The sequence below is a fragment of the Phyllostomus discolor genome, chromosome 2 (genome assembly GCF_004126475.2).
Source record: "Phyllostomus discolor isolate MPI-MPIP mPhyDis1 chromosome 2, mPhyDis1.pri.v3, whole genome shotgun sequence".
Lineage (NCBI taxonomy): Eukaryota > Metazoa > Chordata > Mammalia > Chiroptera > Phyllostomidae > Phyllostomus > Phyllostomus discolor.
In genome coordinates, this window is record NC_040904.2 from 191,323,762 (window position 1) to 191,338,680 (window position 14,919).

The following is a 14,919-nucleotide window of genomic DNA, read 5'->3' on the forward strand; positions in this document are numbered from 1 at the left end:
TAACCATAAAGTGTTTAGTACAGTGCTGGGAATATAACAAAGTCTCGATAAATTTAGATTTATTTATTTTAATTTTTAAAATTTAAATTGTTAAACAACATATTGATTTCTGTGATTTTTTCTGGCTGGAGATTAGAATGTAAATTAAATGAATCACACAAGCTTTGAGATTCTGTGTACCATTATATTCATTATATTCTCTCAGTGTCTAGAGGAGAGCTTGGTATATTTAGATACTCATTGAAATACTTGTAGGATAAATGGATGGATGGATGTCATCACAGCGAAGTAGTCTAAATAAAGGGATTATTTCTAAGAACCTTTCATATTGTGTAGTCAACCTATATTCATGAATGGAATAACTAGGAGTATAAAAACACAGCAACAATTATGAGATAATATTTGGAAAATTTCCTACACCTGGTTAAGCTTAAATTAGACAATAAGATAAAAAATATAAAAGTTAAAAGATAAAATACACTGAATAACACAACAAACTGGTTTTTAGTATCTACTTTAACACAAAGTGCCAACTGTTCAGTGTTTCTATGTAATTGAGTCACAATCTATTGTCCTGTCTACATTATCACTTGAAGTGTGCCCTGCCTGAATTAACACATGTAAATGATGATGCTAATGTTAATACTGAAAAAGATGAAGAATTTCATCTTTGTTTCTGTTGTGCTTTGTTTCTTAGAGATATGTATTTGGTACTCCTACTCCACAATTCAGGTTAACGAATGCAAAATAGTCTCAGGGGCAGAAGTAAAATCCGTGAAACAAACTTTCATTTGCATGTTAACAAATTGTAGGTCGGCATTCAGGCCGGACATGTGTTCTGTAGCCAAGCTAAGTTATACATATATATAAGTGGGTCTCAGTGCAGAGATTTTGAATTCCATATAAGGGCATCAACTGGGGCACTTTTCTTTTTTTCTTTTTTAATGACTCTATGGGGTAATTTTAAATCTTCATATGCTGAAAGAAAAGAAAATCATTCTTCCAACAAGCAGCCAATATATGCCTCACCCTGCATCAGGTAATCTGAAATACATGTAACAGAAACAATATTAGAGCATAGCAAGTATGCTAAGTGTAGTGGAAGGCCTCTTTATTTTCATAGCAGTTATTGAGTCAGTACTGGGGACTTTAGGGAATGGATTTATTGGACTTGTAAACTGCATTGACTGTGTTAAGAACAAGAAATGTTCTGTAATTGGCTTGATTCTCATTGGCTTAGCTACTTCAAGAATTTTTCTGATATGGATAATAATTACTGATGGATTTATAAGAATATTCTCTCCAGATATATATTCCTCTGGGAGCCTAATTGAATGTGTGTCCTACTTATGGATAATTATCAATCACTCAAGTGTCTGGTTTGCCACCAACCTCAGCATCTTCTACTTCCTGAGGATAGCCAATTTTTCCCACCACATTTTTCTCTGGTTGAAGCACAGAATCAATAAAGTATTTCCCCTTCTAATAGGGTTGTTGCTTGTTTCATGGTTACTTAGTTTCCCACAAATTGTGAAGCTTATTAATGATTATAAAGTAAAAAATAGAAACAGAACCTGGCATTTCATGGTCCCTACAAGTGAATACCTTGCTTATGAGACTGTGCTCAATCTGGGAGTCATTTTCCTCTTTACGCTGTCCGTGGTTACATGTTTCTTGTTAATCATTTCCCTTTGGAGACACAACAGGCATATGCAATTGAATGTCCTAGGTGTCAGAGACCCCAGCTCAGAGGCACATGTGAGAGCAATGAAAGTTTTGCTATCTTTTATCATCCTCTTTACCTTGAATTTTATAGGTATTGCCATAGAAATATCATGTTTTATTGTGCCAGAAAAGAAATGGCTGATGATTTTTGGTATGACAACCTCAGCCCTCTATCCCTGGGGTCACTCGTTTATCCTAATTCTAGGAAACAGCAAGCTAAAACAAGCATCTTTGAAGTTACTACAGATTTTAAAGTGCTGTGGGAAAGAGAAACCTCTGAGAACTCCATAGACAGGCATGGGGAGAAAAGGATGCTCTATGAGAATAATGGAGTGAAGGAACGCCGGAAGATGTTTCACTGACACCACATTACTGCCCTGATTTAGCTGTGTTCTAGAGCATCACTAAAATCTTCCCTAATTCTTTTGATGACATCTGAGCGAATTTCATTCTTCAAAGAGCTTGAATCCCACAGACAAATCCTGCGGCTCGGTCAGCTTCCCGACCCTGCAACTTCTTTCCACACATCTCCCAGAGGGAGGAAGAACAGCTTGGAGATGATTCACTGTGGAGATGATGGTGGTGGGAATAAGCATCTAAAACTAGACTTTCCATTGTGCTTTACCTGACTTCTCTGAAGCACTGGCAGCCTTTCACCAAGAAGACCCAAAGGAAAAGAAGCAAAAATAAAGTGATGATTAATCTTGACATTTAGAACATGGAAGTGAGAGACAGAGGCAGAGGTGCTTCTTTTGAGTTTTCAATTTTAATTCTTTAAAAGGTTATTTTATTTTCACTGTTTAAATCCTACTGTCTTTTTTTTTTTTTTAAAATGGGTGTTTGGTGTAGTAACAGTAGTCATATTAGTAGATATTAGTAGATGTAGTTCTGTGAAAAGGAGCTCAGTCTGCAAGAGGGAAAGGGGATCAGAGCACTGATAAAATCAGGTTTTATATTCTTCAAATCCCCTGACTTGACATAAAAAAAAAATCATGAACCAACTGGAGTTAAGCAAAGATTCTGCTGGAAGAACACATCCAAAGGATTCCACATGGTCACCGAGTTACAACAAGGACACGAACTGACCCAGGATGGAATCAGTGTGGAGGATGAGCTGTTCTGCTCTAGGGTTTCATACACACGTATATTCACACACATAAACTTGCACTCACAGACATATTTCAAATGCTGATTTTTAAACCGAATATTTATATCCAACCTAGGATGTGAACTGAGTAACTTATTTTAGCAACTTGTAAAAGTGCGTTGCCTTATACTTACAGCCTGGAAAATTTCTAAGTATAGAGGCTTTATTCATTTAATAAATATTTTTGAACACTAACTCTGTTAGATGCTGAAAATACAGTAGTAAACAATATCTCAGTATAATGGATAAGGTATTCTACTAGAAAAACAAGTAAGTAGTAAACAATCATCTAATTATTTTTGGTTTGGGGAGAGAAAGACTTAAGGATGCTAAGCAAATAACCTGACTTGATCTTGGGAGTGGAGATGTTATCACTGAGACTGAGGTAGTTTAGTTCGGGATCTGAAAATTGCGTAAGAGTGTGGTGGTCAGAGCAGGAGAGACTGGGGACGGGAAAGCAGCACTCATGTGGGTCTTCAGGCAAGAAGGAGCATCTAGCATTCCAGGAACTGAAATATCCCCTGCGACTACTATATAGAAAGTGCAGTATTTTAAGTTATTTTTAGAGAAATTCCAGTAAGAAGGAATTTCATAAATTCCTCCCAGAACTGATAAAGTGCCCTGCAGAAATAGTAAGCTAATGTTTCAGTAGTGGAAAAATATCAATCCTCATCCAATCTTGAAACCATTCAAAGTTATGTTTAATGTCATTGGTTTGGTCACAAAAACATTGTTTTAATTTTCATCTATTTTATTACTAGTGAGGTTAAGAATTTTAGAAAATTATTAACAAATGATGTAAATTTTTGGAAATTATTCATTTTTCTTTTTTATTTGTTCATGCTTATAATTCTTCTTATCAATTTTGTGAACTTATTTGTTAACATCATGCCATATATGCATTATGGTCTATATCTTGATTTGCTGTCATGTAAATAACTTAGTTCATAGTGTTTGGGAAAACAAAGTGGTAATTTATGTAAACTCAAATCTATATGTTTCCCTATGATTTCATCTACTAGTATGATTTCATCTACTGCTATTTTTGTAAATTTTGGTTTAGTTTTATTGTTACATGTTTCTTATCAATAACTCCATTTTTTTTCTGATAAAATAATATAGTTTTATCACACCTAAAATTAAGAAACACAGAAAGGGCTGAAGGAGAAGTCATATATGTTTGTAACACTTGACTAACTGTAACATGTTTCTCCACTGATTTCAAGACAAATTTGAAGACAGACAGATATTGGTAGGTATAGTGCTTAAAAATCTGTTTTTGTTATATTTGTATATAAGCTGGATGGGTGGGTTTATCTACAGATGGTAAAATTATAGGAGATTTTTTTTCTTCTTTTAGTTTTCTGTGGATTTCTAAATGTTCTATAATTTATTCAATAACTATTATAATCAGGACAATGTAATTAAATAAAAGACAAGATACATGAATAAAACTGTTTGGTTAACTTTTCTTGAGAAAAGAGGAAAATTCCTTAACATTTTCATAAATCATAATTACTAACTCTGATGTCTCCGGGTGTAATATCTAAGTTTATTTAGTTTATCAGTGCTGACTCTTGGTTATGATGTTTGGGCGTCTTGTACTTTGTGATTCTATTTGGAACTCAGTCTCATTAAACTTTATCTGTGGAAGTTCTTTGAGGTCAAGTTTCCAGTGTACTTTTCCACAAACGATTGAACACTGTTTTTGAGGCTGATTGGGGAATCCACCAGTTTTGGACTTTTAAATTAAATTCTTACTTTATAATTTTACTACAAAGCTGGTACAAATTCTGGTCCTAAAGATACATATGTGCAAGACTATTATTAGAAATTCTCAGAACAATAATTCTTCTTTACAATCTTCTTTTAACTCAGTATCATGGTTGACAGGTAAGTACCCCTAATTTAACCTTTTGCTGGGCATATATTATTTTTTCGTTGGGCTTTAAGGAATTACATTTCAGAGGTCTTGGTTTATTGATATTATCCAATTATTTCTAGTCTTGGAGAGGCACAAGCTAGATATCTTATCCTACAGACACATGGTTCCTTTAAAACATAAGCTGTAGTTTAAAAGGAAATTTAAAAATGCCCCAAAGCTTCCATTTTTAGCACTTTTTGTTTCTCTCTCAAAATTTGCACTTTCCAACCATTTCTGGCATCTGAAGATTTAAAAAAAAATTTTCCTGACAGTTGGGCCATGAACTTAAAGACTTATTTTTCCATATTTTATGTATTTTGAACTGGAAGGATTTTTCCAGACACCTGTTTTACCATATTCTTAAAAGCAAAAGTTGGGGTTTTTAAGCTTCTTTTTGTCATTTTTTTCATATGGGTATTCAAAACTATATATTTTCTACCTAAATATTGATTTAGACACATTCCACAATGTTGACACATAGTTCAGCTCAAAAATTTCAAAATATGCCTTGTAATTCTTTTAGTACAAAGGTATTAAACAGGGTGATTTTCTAGGTATATAATATATGTGAAGGTAATTTTTTATATTAAATTTTATTTTATTGAAATTGGATCAGACAATTTATCTGTATGATAGTTGGTCTAGGATAAGATTTATTTGGCCTAATATATAATTTAATTTTTGAGCATGGCTCATGCTTTTTAAAAAGAAATTTAATGATATGAAATTTAAATTTATATACATTAGATGGACCATATTAATTATATTTACTTTCTTTATCCATGTTTATTATATGACAATTTGAAATCAATATCAAGAAACATACATTCACAGCTATTTGTCTTTACTCAATTTTTTATTTGTAGTTGTATTTAACTTGAAGCAATATTGATCATTGTGATTTGGTGGTCATTATTTTTATTATTATTATTTTCTTTGCTTATATTAAAAGCCCTCTTTGTACTCATGGGAGTTTTTGCTTTAAATTTTATATTTTCCATGTTAAAAATCACTAATTTTGTTAGTTTGCTTCATATTTGATTATGTGATCTCTGTGTATTTTATACATTTCCACATCTTTCTTTTATTGTCTCCTGTAGAAAACAAATATCTGATTTTTAATACTTTATTTAAAATTTTTATCTCAAAATTATGGTTGTTGGGTAAATATTTTTATACTATTATAATCTCAGGTATATTAATTTTTTTTATCTTCACATTGCTCTTTTTCTATTTTTCATGCTTACTTCTAGTTTTTCCACTTCTTTCCCATCTCCTATTGATATCAAATATGTGTTTTAATCTATGTGGATTCTTATGAAATTCCAAGTATTTTTATTTTATCCATCAAAAAACATTATTCTGAGGAAATCAGTCATCACCAGACTGCCAAAGTATTCCACTGTACAAGAAAGCTGAAGATGCTGAGTTCATACACAAAAAGCAAAGTGAACTAGCAGAAACATGGATTAGACTATATGTTTTTTGCTGATGATTTACTGTGAAGTCAGTAATTATTTAAAATATAAATTGTATAGCAAAAAGGAAAAGGACTCATGGACACATACAGCAGTGCAGGGATTGCGGGGCTGGAAGGGGTCTAAGGGGGATAAATGGTAGTGGAAAAACATACGGTAAAAATACATTGTAAAAATAAATAAAATAAATTGAATAATATGAATTGTCTGAAATCCAAAGGACAAATAACCTAAGAAATTATTCAGTGGGGACAAATCACATGAGGTCATTTGCATTTTGTTTCTAGCAAAGAAAAATAGACAGGAATGGCATTTTAGTAAGCCCCTAGGTAACTGTGCTCACGTGCCATAGCTTATTTTCATTCCCATTTGAACATAAGCGGAACACCTTCCTCAAACTGATCCATATTTCACTTATGGCTAAAATAAAGAAATAAGGGATATAAGAAAAAAAGACCAGGGATCAGAAGGAAAAGCAGAATTCTGTGAGATTATCAAGAAATTCAACAATGCTAGTATTTACTGATCATCCACATGCATGATTTATTTTTGTCTTCATCTTTTCTGAACCTTACAAATTGAACCCTGAATACTTCTGCTTCCCAATGATAACCTTCAACCACTGATTCAAAGTTTACCATTCGATTTTTTTTATTGTTGTTCAATTATAGTTGGTCCAGTATTCCTCAATTGCTCCCTCCTTCCCCTCCCCCTCCCTCAGTCAATCCCCACCCTGTTGTCCATTACCATGGGTCCTTTATACATGTTCCTTGACTAGACCCTTTCCCTTCTTTCCCCCTGTTTTCCTCTCTCCCCTCCCCTCTGGTCACTGTCAGTTTGTTCCTTCTTTCCATGTGTCTGGTTCTACTTTGCTCATTTGTTTGTTTTGCTGATCAGGTCCCACTGATAGCTGAGATCATATGGTATTTGTCTTTCGATGCCTGGCTTATTTCACTTAGCGTAGTACTCTCCAGCTACATAAGCCTTGTTAGGCCATGTTTAAGCATTGTCTGGTCATGTCTGTAGTTAATATGCAAATCAATTTCTTTACTCAAGTTCTTCTCAGACTATTGCCTTTTTTATGGCTTTGGTCATGGCAAGCACAGTGTGTGCTTTTAGGGTGTATAATCTGATGCTTCTTCAGAAACAAAGCACAGAGAATCATAAAACGAACCCCAAATCTCACTTAATAGATTTACACTAGCCCTTTGCATTCTCATAAAAACCTGCAAATTTAATTTTTAACTCTTTTTTGTGTGTCTAAAAGTGTTTTATCACATGAACAGAAACAGATAAAGCATTATCTCATTAAACATTTTATGATACTAAATGGTGATGGAAGGAAACCTGACTTGGGGTGGTAAACACACAATAAAATATACGGATGATATATTATAGAATTGTATACTTAAAATCTGCATAATTTTATTAACCAATGTCATCCCAATACATTTAATAAAAATATTTTTGATGCTATTGTTTTAGTTTGTTTAATAAGTAATGTTTAGCATCAGTTTTTTTTTTTTGTTTAATTCTAGAAGCTAGATGTTGGTATGTGTGTTTGTTCACTTGTATATGTGCCCTATCATTTATATACTAGTTGATCTTTGTAATAATACACCTCTTGCAAATTATATAGGTAAAAAATTCATCACTCATTACAGGTGGCACAGTCTCACATGTCAATCAGAATTTGTAGCTTTCTAGATCTTTCCTTGTCCTCCCCACAGCTCAGACTTGTTTCTTTTCCTTGTCTCTTTAACAAAAAGAGACTGAAATTTTGACTGATTTTTCTATATACTTAGGCTACCCTCAGGTACAAAGCAAAAAACACTCCAAGGAACTCTAACATCTGAACCAGAGTTCTCTGGGTCTCATTTACTGATGTTATTACATTTTACTGTTTATCCCTTATTTCCTTCTAGAGTTACCTTTTTTTTTCTTTTACACACATCCATTAATGAAGATTTCTCATAGCTACTTAGATGTCAAATAAAACTGCATTTGCTTGTGCTTTCTGAAACGTATTTTAAATTTCTCTCTTTTCTGATACTAGAATAGCATATAGCCTATGCAGCTACTTTGATTTCTCTGGCAAAATAAGCAGATACACAATTGCACAAATCAGTCTTTTCCTCTTGTACTAGAAACCAGCAGAAACCAAAGAGAAAACAGAAAATATTCATAAAACCAGGAAACCTATATTACATACATATTTCAAAATACATGCAAGATCTGCCAAAAGCAGCTACATTTGGACTAAAGTTGCATAGGAAGAAAAGTAAAAAAAAAAAAAAGAAGAAGAAGAAAGAGGAGACGAAGGAGAAGAAGGAGGAGGAAGAGGTAGAAATTGAGGAGAAGGTTGTAAATCTCAGAAATCAACTGCCAAAATATACAATACTTCCTGAGTCTGAGGGGTGTATACTGAAATGCAAAGCTATATATTCCTTATTTGCAACACTGGCTGCAGGAGCTAGGATAAGTAGGGCTACTGATAAAAACTCTCCTAACCTGGTTTCATTGAGAGTAATAGAGAAGGTGAAATATGCAAAACATCATTTAAATCAACTCTATTGGTAGAAACGAGCCAGTCTGCTTCTGGGGAGAAAAAACAAAACAAAACAAAAAAGAAAACAGAAAAAAAGGCAGTTTTTAGATCACACACACAAAAAAAATTATAGGAAAACATGCAAATAGCTACTCCAAGAAAGTGCAGCTCATTCAATTACTGGTAATCTTGGCATACCATCTAAATAAAGATAAGGTTTTTAAAAATGAAGGAAAAACTCTGTATAAACCAATAACATTAAGAAGTGTCAAATGAAAGAGAAATAAAAACATGGAATAGAGGAAAATTATGACTATAAAGTTTTTTAATGAGTGAAGCCATCATTTCTGTGAAGAAATACAGCCATAATTCAAGAACTTACCCTAAACTGATAAAACTCAGGAAAGAGAAGAAAAGAACAGAACCATCACAGAATAAAATATGATAGGACAATGAGTGCAAAAATACAGTGGAAAGCACACAAAAAATACAGACTAGAAATTAGACAAGTAATAAAATGAAGCAGAAATAAGAGAAGAGCCCAGAGGAGTCAGGTACAAATATTAGGCAACTAAAGCAGGCAAAAGAGATTCACAATATAGATATTCAATAATTAGAATTTCCAAAGCTGAAAAACAAAACAATTGCAAGTGACAAATGTATAATTTAACAAGTAATTGTTCTTTTTTCATTTTTTTATTGTTGTTCAACTACGGTTGTCCCCATTTTCCCCCATCACTCCCCTCTACTCTATCCACTCCCACCTCCCACATTTAATCCTCCCTCCCCATTGGCTTTGTCCATGGGTCCTTTATACATGTTCCTTGACCAGACCCTTCCCCTTCTTTCCCCAGTTATCCCCTCTCCTCTCTGGTTACTGTTACTTTGTTCTTTATTTCAATGTCTCTGGTTATATCTTGCTTGTTTGTTTTGTTGATTAGGTTCCACTTATAGGTGAGATCATATGGTGTTTGTCTTTCACCACCTGGCTTATTTCACTTAGCATAATGCTCTTCAGTAATAAAATACTTGTGTCTATAAAATATATTTTAAAATACTATATTACCAGGTATAATAGACCCTGAATAGTCAATACTTAGATATATACCAATAAAAGAATTTATTGGTCAGCAAGACTAAAAGATTAAGTCATTTATCAGGATTTAAAGGTATGATTAATCTTGGATTAATTAACTGGAATACATTTTTTTCAAACATTAAGTATTAAAATATTTTTAAGGCTGAGTGTTTTACATGGGGGTTCATTGTACTATTCTGATTACTTTCTATATGTTTGAATTTTTCTGTAATGAATGTTAAAAAATTATTTAAATGTGATAACTGATGTTCCTTTTTTGTTTGTTTTTGTGGTTAGTGGTTTTATTTTTTAATTGGGAGCATACTTTTATTCTTATTATTATTTTAAAAATATTTAATACCCCCTTCACCCATTTTTTCCACTCCCATGCCCCACCTCTAGCCACCACCAGTCTGTTCTCTAGATCTAAGAGCTTGATTGTTTTCTTGTTTTGTTCTTCAGGTTTTTTTCTGACTTCACACACAATAGATATGAAATAGTATTTGTCTTTCTCTAACTGGCTTATTTCACTTAGCACTATACCCTCAGGTTTCATCCATATTGTCACAAATGGCAAGGTTCATTCTTTATAATTGAATAATATTCCATATTGTATTTATATACATATAAATACTATACATATAAATACAAATTACACTTTCTTTATCCATTCATCTGTCAATGGACATTTAGGTTATTTATGTATCTTGGCTATTGTAAAAAATGCTGTGATGAACACAGGGATTGTTTTCTTTGGATAAATACCCAGAAGTAGAATTGCAGAATAATACAATAGTTGTATTTTTAACTTTTTAAGAAACCTCCACACTCTTTTTTATAGTGGCTGCACCAAGTTACATTCCATCCAAGAGTGCACAAAGTTTCCCTTTTACAACATTCTCTTCAACATTTCTTATTTCTTATATTTTTTGATAATAGCTGTTCTTACAGGTGTGAGGTGATGGCTTGTAGTTTTGATTTGCATTTTCCTCATGATTAGTGATGTTGGACATATATTCATGAATCTGTTGGCCATCTTATATGTGTGTCTTCTTTGGAAAACTATCTGTTTATATTTGCCTGTTTTAAATCAAATTTTTTACTATTGGGTTATCTGATTTCTGTTTTGTTTAAAATCAGTTATTTATACATTTTGGAGGATCTGGCCTTTCCTTCAGGCAAGGGACTCTGAATTTGTAAAATGGCTTAAGATTGGAAATCAGGTGAAATCCATGCCTTTCTCTTAATGGCAACTCAAGTCAGTTTTTTGGTGTCGACATGCAGAATTTCTCCTTTTACAAAGACCAAGAAGGATTATAATAGGGTACCCATCTCTTTCATTATTAAAGACATTATGATCAATTAGATGCCACCAAAAATAGTTGAGGGTTAAAGTATTCTAATCACCGCTGGGTCCTTGCTGTTCAGTGTAGTATTTGTGTCCATTTTGCATCTATAGTTTAGGCACCAGTCCTTCAGGACTGCATCATCCTCATCGAAACGGGGAAACTCCTCTCAAACATCTAACACTATCACGCCTTCTGTTCAGAAGACAGATTCTACAGAACTTTTCAAAGATATTGGTAATTCCCTCAATAATGTATTTCTTGTTGCCCTAGTAAATGGTACTTCGGATCCTTTCAGATCATAGAATGGGAAGAAGATGTAAAGTTACATATACTAAATTCACTTCAATATTCCTGTTCTCTTAAATTGTGAGATTCTTTCCTCTATATTCTGCCAGTTCTGTCCATAAATCTTGTTTAATGTAAATAAGAATGTATTTCAAGCTTTAGACAACCAAGCAAGTTAACTGTTGAAGGTGAATTCACAAGCTAACACATTAAACACATTAAACACAGAATCTGCGAAGGGGCTGCTTTATCAATATGTTGGCCCAGGTTCAGTATTAAATTCTATCTTCTTCTCAATCTTTTAGAGCCCATTCTCACATGTATTCTTCCAGTGACTGTCATTAAAATTACAATTGAGCAAAATCTTGCAATTCTTTTGGAGAACAAATGTTTTTAGTAAGACTTTGTAACTGCCCTCCTTCCCTTCCTTTTCCCCCTACTGCCTGAAGCATGCTAAAGTGTGACTTTGTTAATGGGTCTAGGGTCAATAAGTGGGGGTTGAAGTGGATCTTGAAGAAAATAAACATCCCTTTACATGGCAAGTTTCCAAGGTGAGGTTACTATAGGGTCTTCAAGCAGAGCAAGGCTAATTCCTCTGACATGCATTGCTAGACTGCTTTACTTACAAAAGGAGTTTAAAGTTCTTAGCTTTATTTATCTAAGTCCACATATATTTTGTCATGCTCAATGTTAAGGTCCTACTGTTTTCCCATCATTTCTCTAAAATTTATTTGATGAGACTATGAATACATTTTGATGAGTCTGTGAATACATTTTATATAGTAATTCTCTTATGTACACAATTAACTTTTAGATCTGACTTACAGCTGTAAAAAAGTAAGAGAATTTTTCAGGACCACCATAGAAGATCATTGATTTTCTGTCACTAGCTGAATACTTAAAATCTCAAATTGTCATAAGTTCTCCGATGCAGCTAGAAAGAGCCACACCACTCACAGCCCTTTTAGTGATGAATACAACAAGGGTCAAGAGCAATAGCCCCTTGATTCACAGATATATAAGGAAAACTATTATAAATAAAGGTTGTATCTCAAAGCAAGGGGAGCAAGATAAATTAGCAAGTTGGAACAAGTAGACAGTCATCTATAGCAAAATAAAGTTGGATACTTGACTATACAAATATACAGTATATACAATATTAACTTTTTTAAAAAAGCAAACCATGAGAGCAATAGAGAAAATTACAGGAAAAATTTAATGGAAAAGACTTTTTTAACTGGAAATCAAAACCCAGAAGTCAAAAGAGAAAAGACGTAAATAAAACTATACAAAATTTTATAACTTCTATTTGCATTTAGAAAATACAAGAAAAGGCCAAAGACAAATAACAAACTGGGAAAAAGTTGCCAATTCACAACATAGAACAAGTGCCAATCTTTCTAAGATATAAAAGCTTAGAAACTCATAAAAATGTAGGAAAATGAGCAAAGAATATGAACAACTCACAAAAAATAAATTCAAATGGATCTTAAGTATATGAAAAGATACTTGACTCCTAATGCCACCTGGTGGGTGGGACTCTTTATCTCAATTTGCTATACTCACTGTCTGTTTTTACAAATATTCTCAAAATACAGGTGCCAATGATGTGGGGTGTTTGCTTGAGATCATCAAATCAAATGCTTTCCCTCTGACAGGCCAGCACCTCCAGTTAAAGCAAAATCTTAAAGACTCCAGCTTATACATTAAGTTGGTGAAATATTGGGTTAGCCTAAAAGTTCATTTGTTTTTTTTCCTTAAGAATGCTCTAGTTGCACTTAGTTGTCTTTAACTTTATTTGCAACAATTTTGTTAGATTGTATCATGATAGCTGTCATATCACTGTGCACTTTAAAAAACACATTAAAATGGGTGAATTTTTTAAAAATGTATTTGTTTGTTTATTTTTAGAGAGGGGGGAGGGAAGAGTGAGAAGCATCAATGTGTGGTTGCCTCTCACTTGCCCCCTACTGGGGACCTGGCCCCGCAACCCAGGCATGTGTTCTGACTGGGAATTGAACCGACAACCCTTTGGTTCACAGGCTGGAGCTCAATTAACTGAGCCACACCAGCCAGGGCAAAATTGGTGAATTTTTGTGTAGCCATTTTAATATTGAAGATGGAAGAAAATATAAAACCTTTTAACATATTATGCCTTTTATTTCAAGAAAGGTAAAAATGCAACTGAAATGCAACAGAAGATTTGTGCAGAGTATGGACAAGGTGCTGTGACTGATAAAATGTGTCCAAAGTGGTGTGTGAAATTTCTTGCTGGAGACTTCTCATTGGATGATGGTTCACAGTCAGGTAGACCAGTTGAAGGGAATAGTGATCAAATTAAGACATTAATTGAGAATGATCAATGGTATACCTCATGAAAGGTAGCCAACATACTCAAAATATCCAAATCAATAAAGTTACTGGTGAAAATTAAATATGTCTTTTATTTTAGGGAAAAAACCATGGACTTTCCAGCCAACCCAATGCAAAAGAATGCCAGTATAGTTTGCATTATTGTTTTATGCATCTGGATGCTATGTGTTTTGAACCATGAAACCAGAAGTAAAGTATACAAATAATAAAAATCTGATCAAATGGGTTTTGTCTCTGAAATGGGTACCCGTTATTATAAAAGCATTATAAACAAGATAACACTCATATGTGAACCATAAAATGTTACATAGAAATACATATTCTGAGGTCAAACTGAATAATAACAGGCACAACTAGAGCATCCTCAGTGCTCAGTCCTTCACCTGACAAGGTGACAGAGATAGAAGTCAAGTAGCTGCCTTTTCCAGAAAATTGAAAACCACTAGTATTCTACCTGAGTGATCCTAATTAGTAGTTAATATTTTGAGGCTAAAATTACTCATATTTGTTAACTGTCTATACTTTAAATTCACAGTTGTTTATAAGCTCCAAAACCTGCATTTGTAGAAAATGGACCACAATTTGGGAATACTTTGCAAGCGTTTAGAGGTGGTAATGATGCCACATCTCCAAATGAAATTTTAGCCTTATTTTCCAAGGACTTGATTCCTTCTTGAAGTTTCTGCTCAACAGCTTGCTTAGACTGATGAATTGAAAATATGCCAAGTTTAAAATGAGAAAGACTGTGCAAATCCAACAAATCAGATCAATTCCTATTTGCATCTTAAAGCCTTTCAATCATCACATAACGGAATCATTGGCTTCCATCAGTGAATTCTTAAGCAGTTCTAACCTAGAGCAGAACTCTCCTTGACCTGGATCACAGCTGAGAAAGAAGGTAGGTAAAGATAGCTGCAGCATGTCCTAAGTGGCAGACACACACCATTCTTCACTGTTCAGCTGAAAGTCAACTCATCATCAGTGATATTCAAAATGAGAACTCTCTGCTGAC

At 33.6% G+C, this 14,919-nt stretch overlaps 1 protein-coding gene across 1 annotated transcript; it reads left to right on the top strand.

The window, feature by feature from the left end:
- The first annotated feature begins 962 nt into the window (after positions 1-962).
- Positions 963-2,016, top strand: TAS2R10 (taste 2 receptor member 10). Its single transcript, XM_028533207.2, has one exon. The coding sequence runs from the start codon at positions 1,087-1,089 to the stop codon at positions 2,014-2,016; it is 930 nt and encodes a 309-aa protein (XP_028389008.1). The 5' UTR covers positions 963-1,086.
- Positions 2,017-14,919: the final 12,903 nt, after the last annotated feature.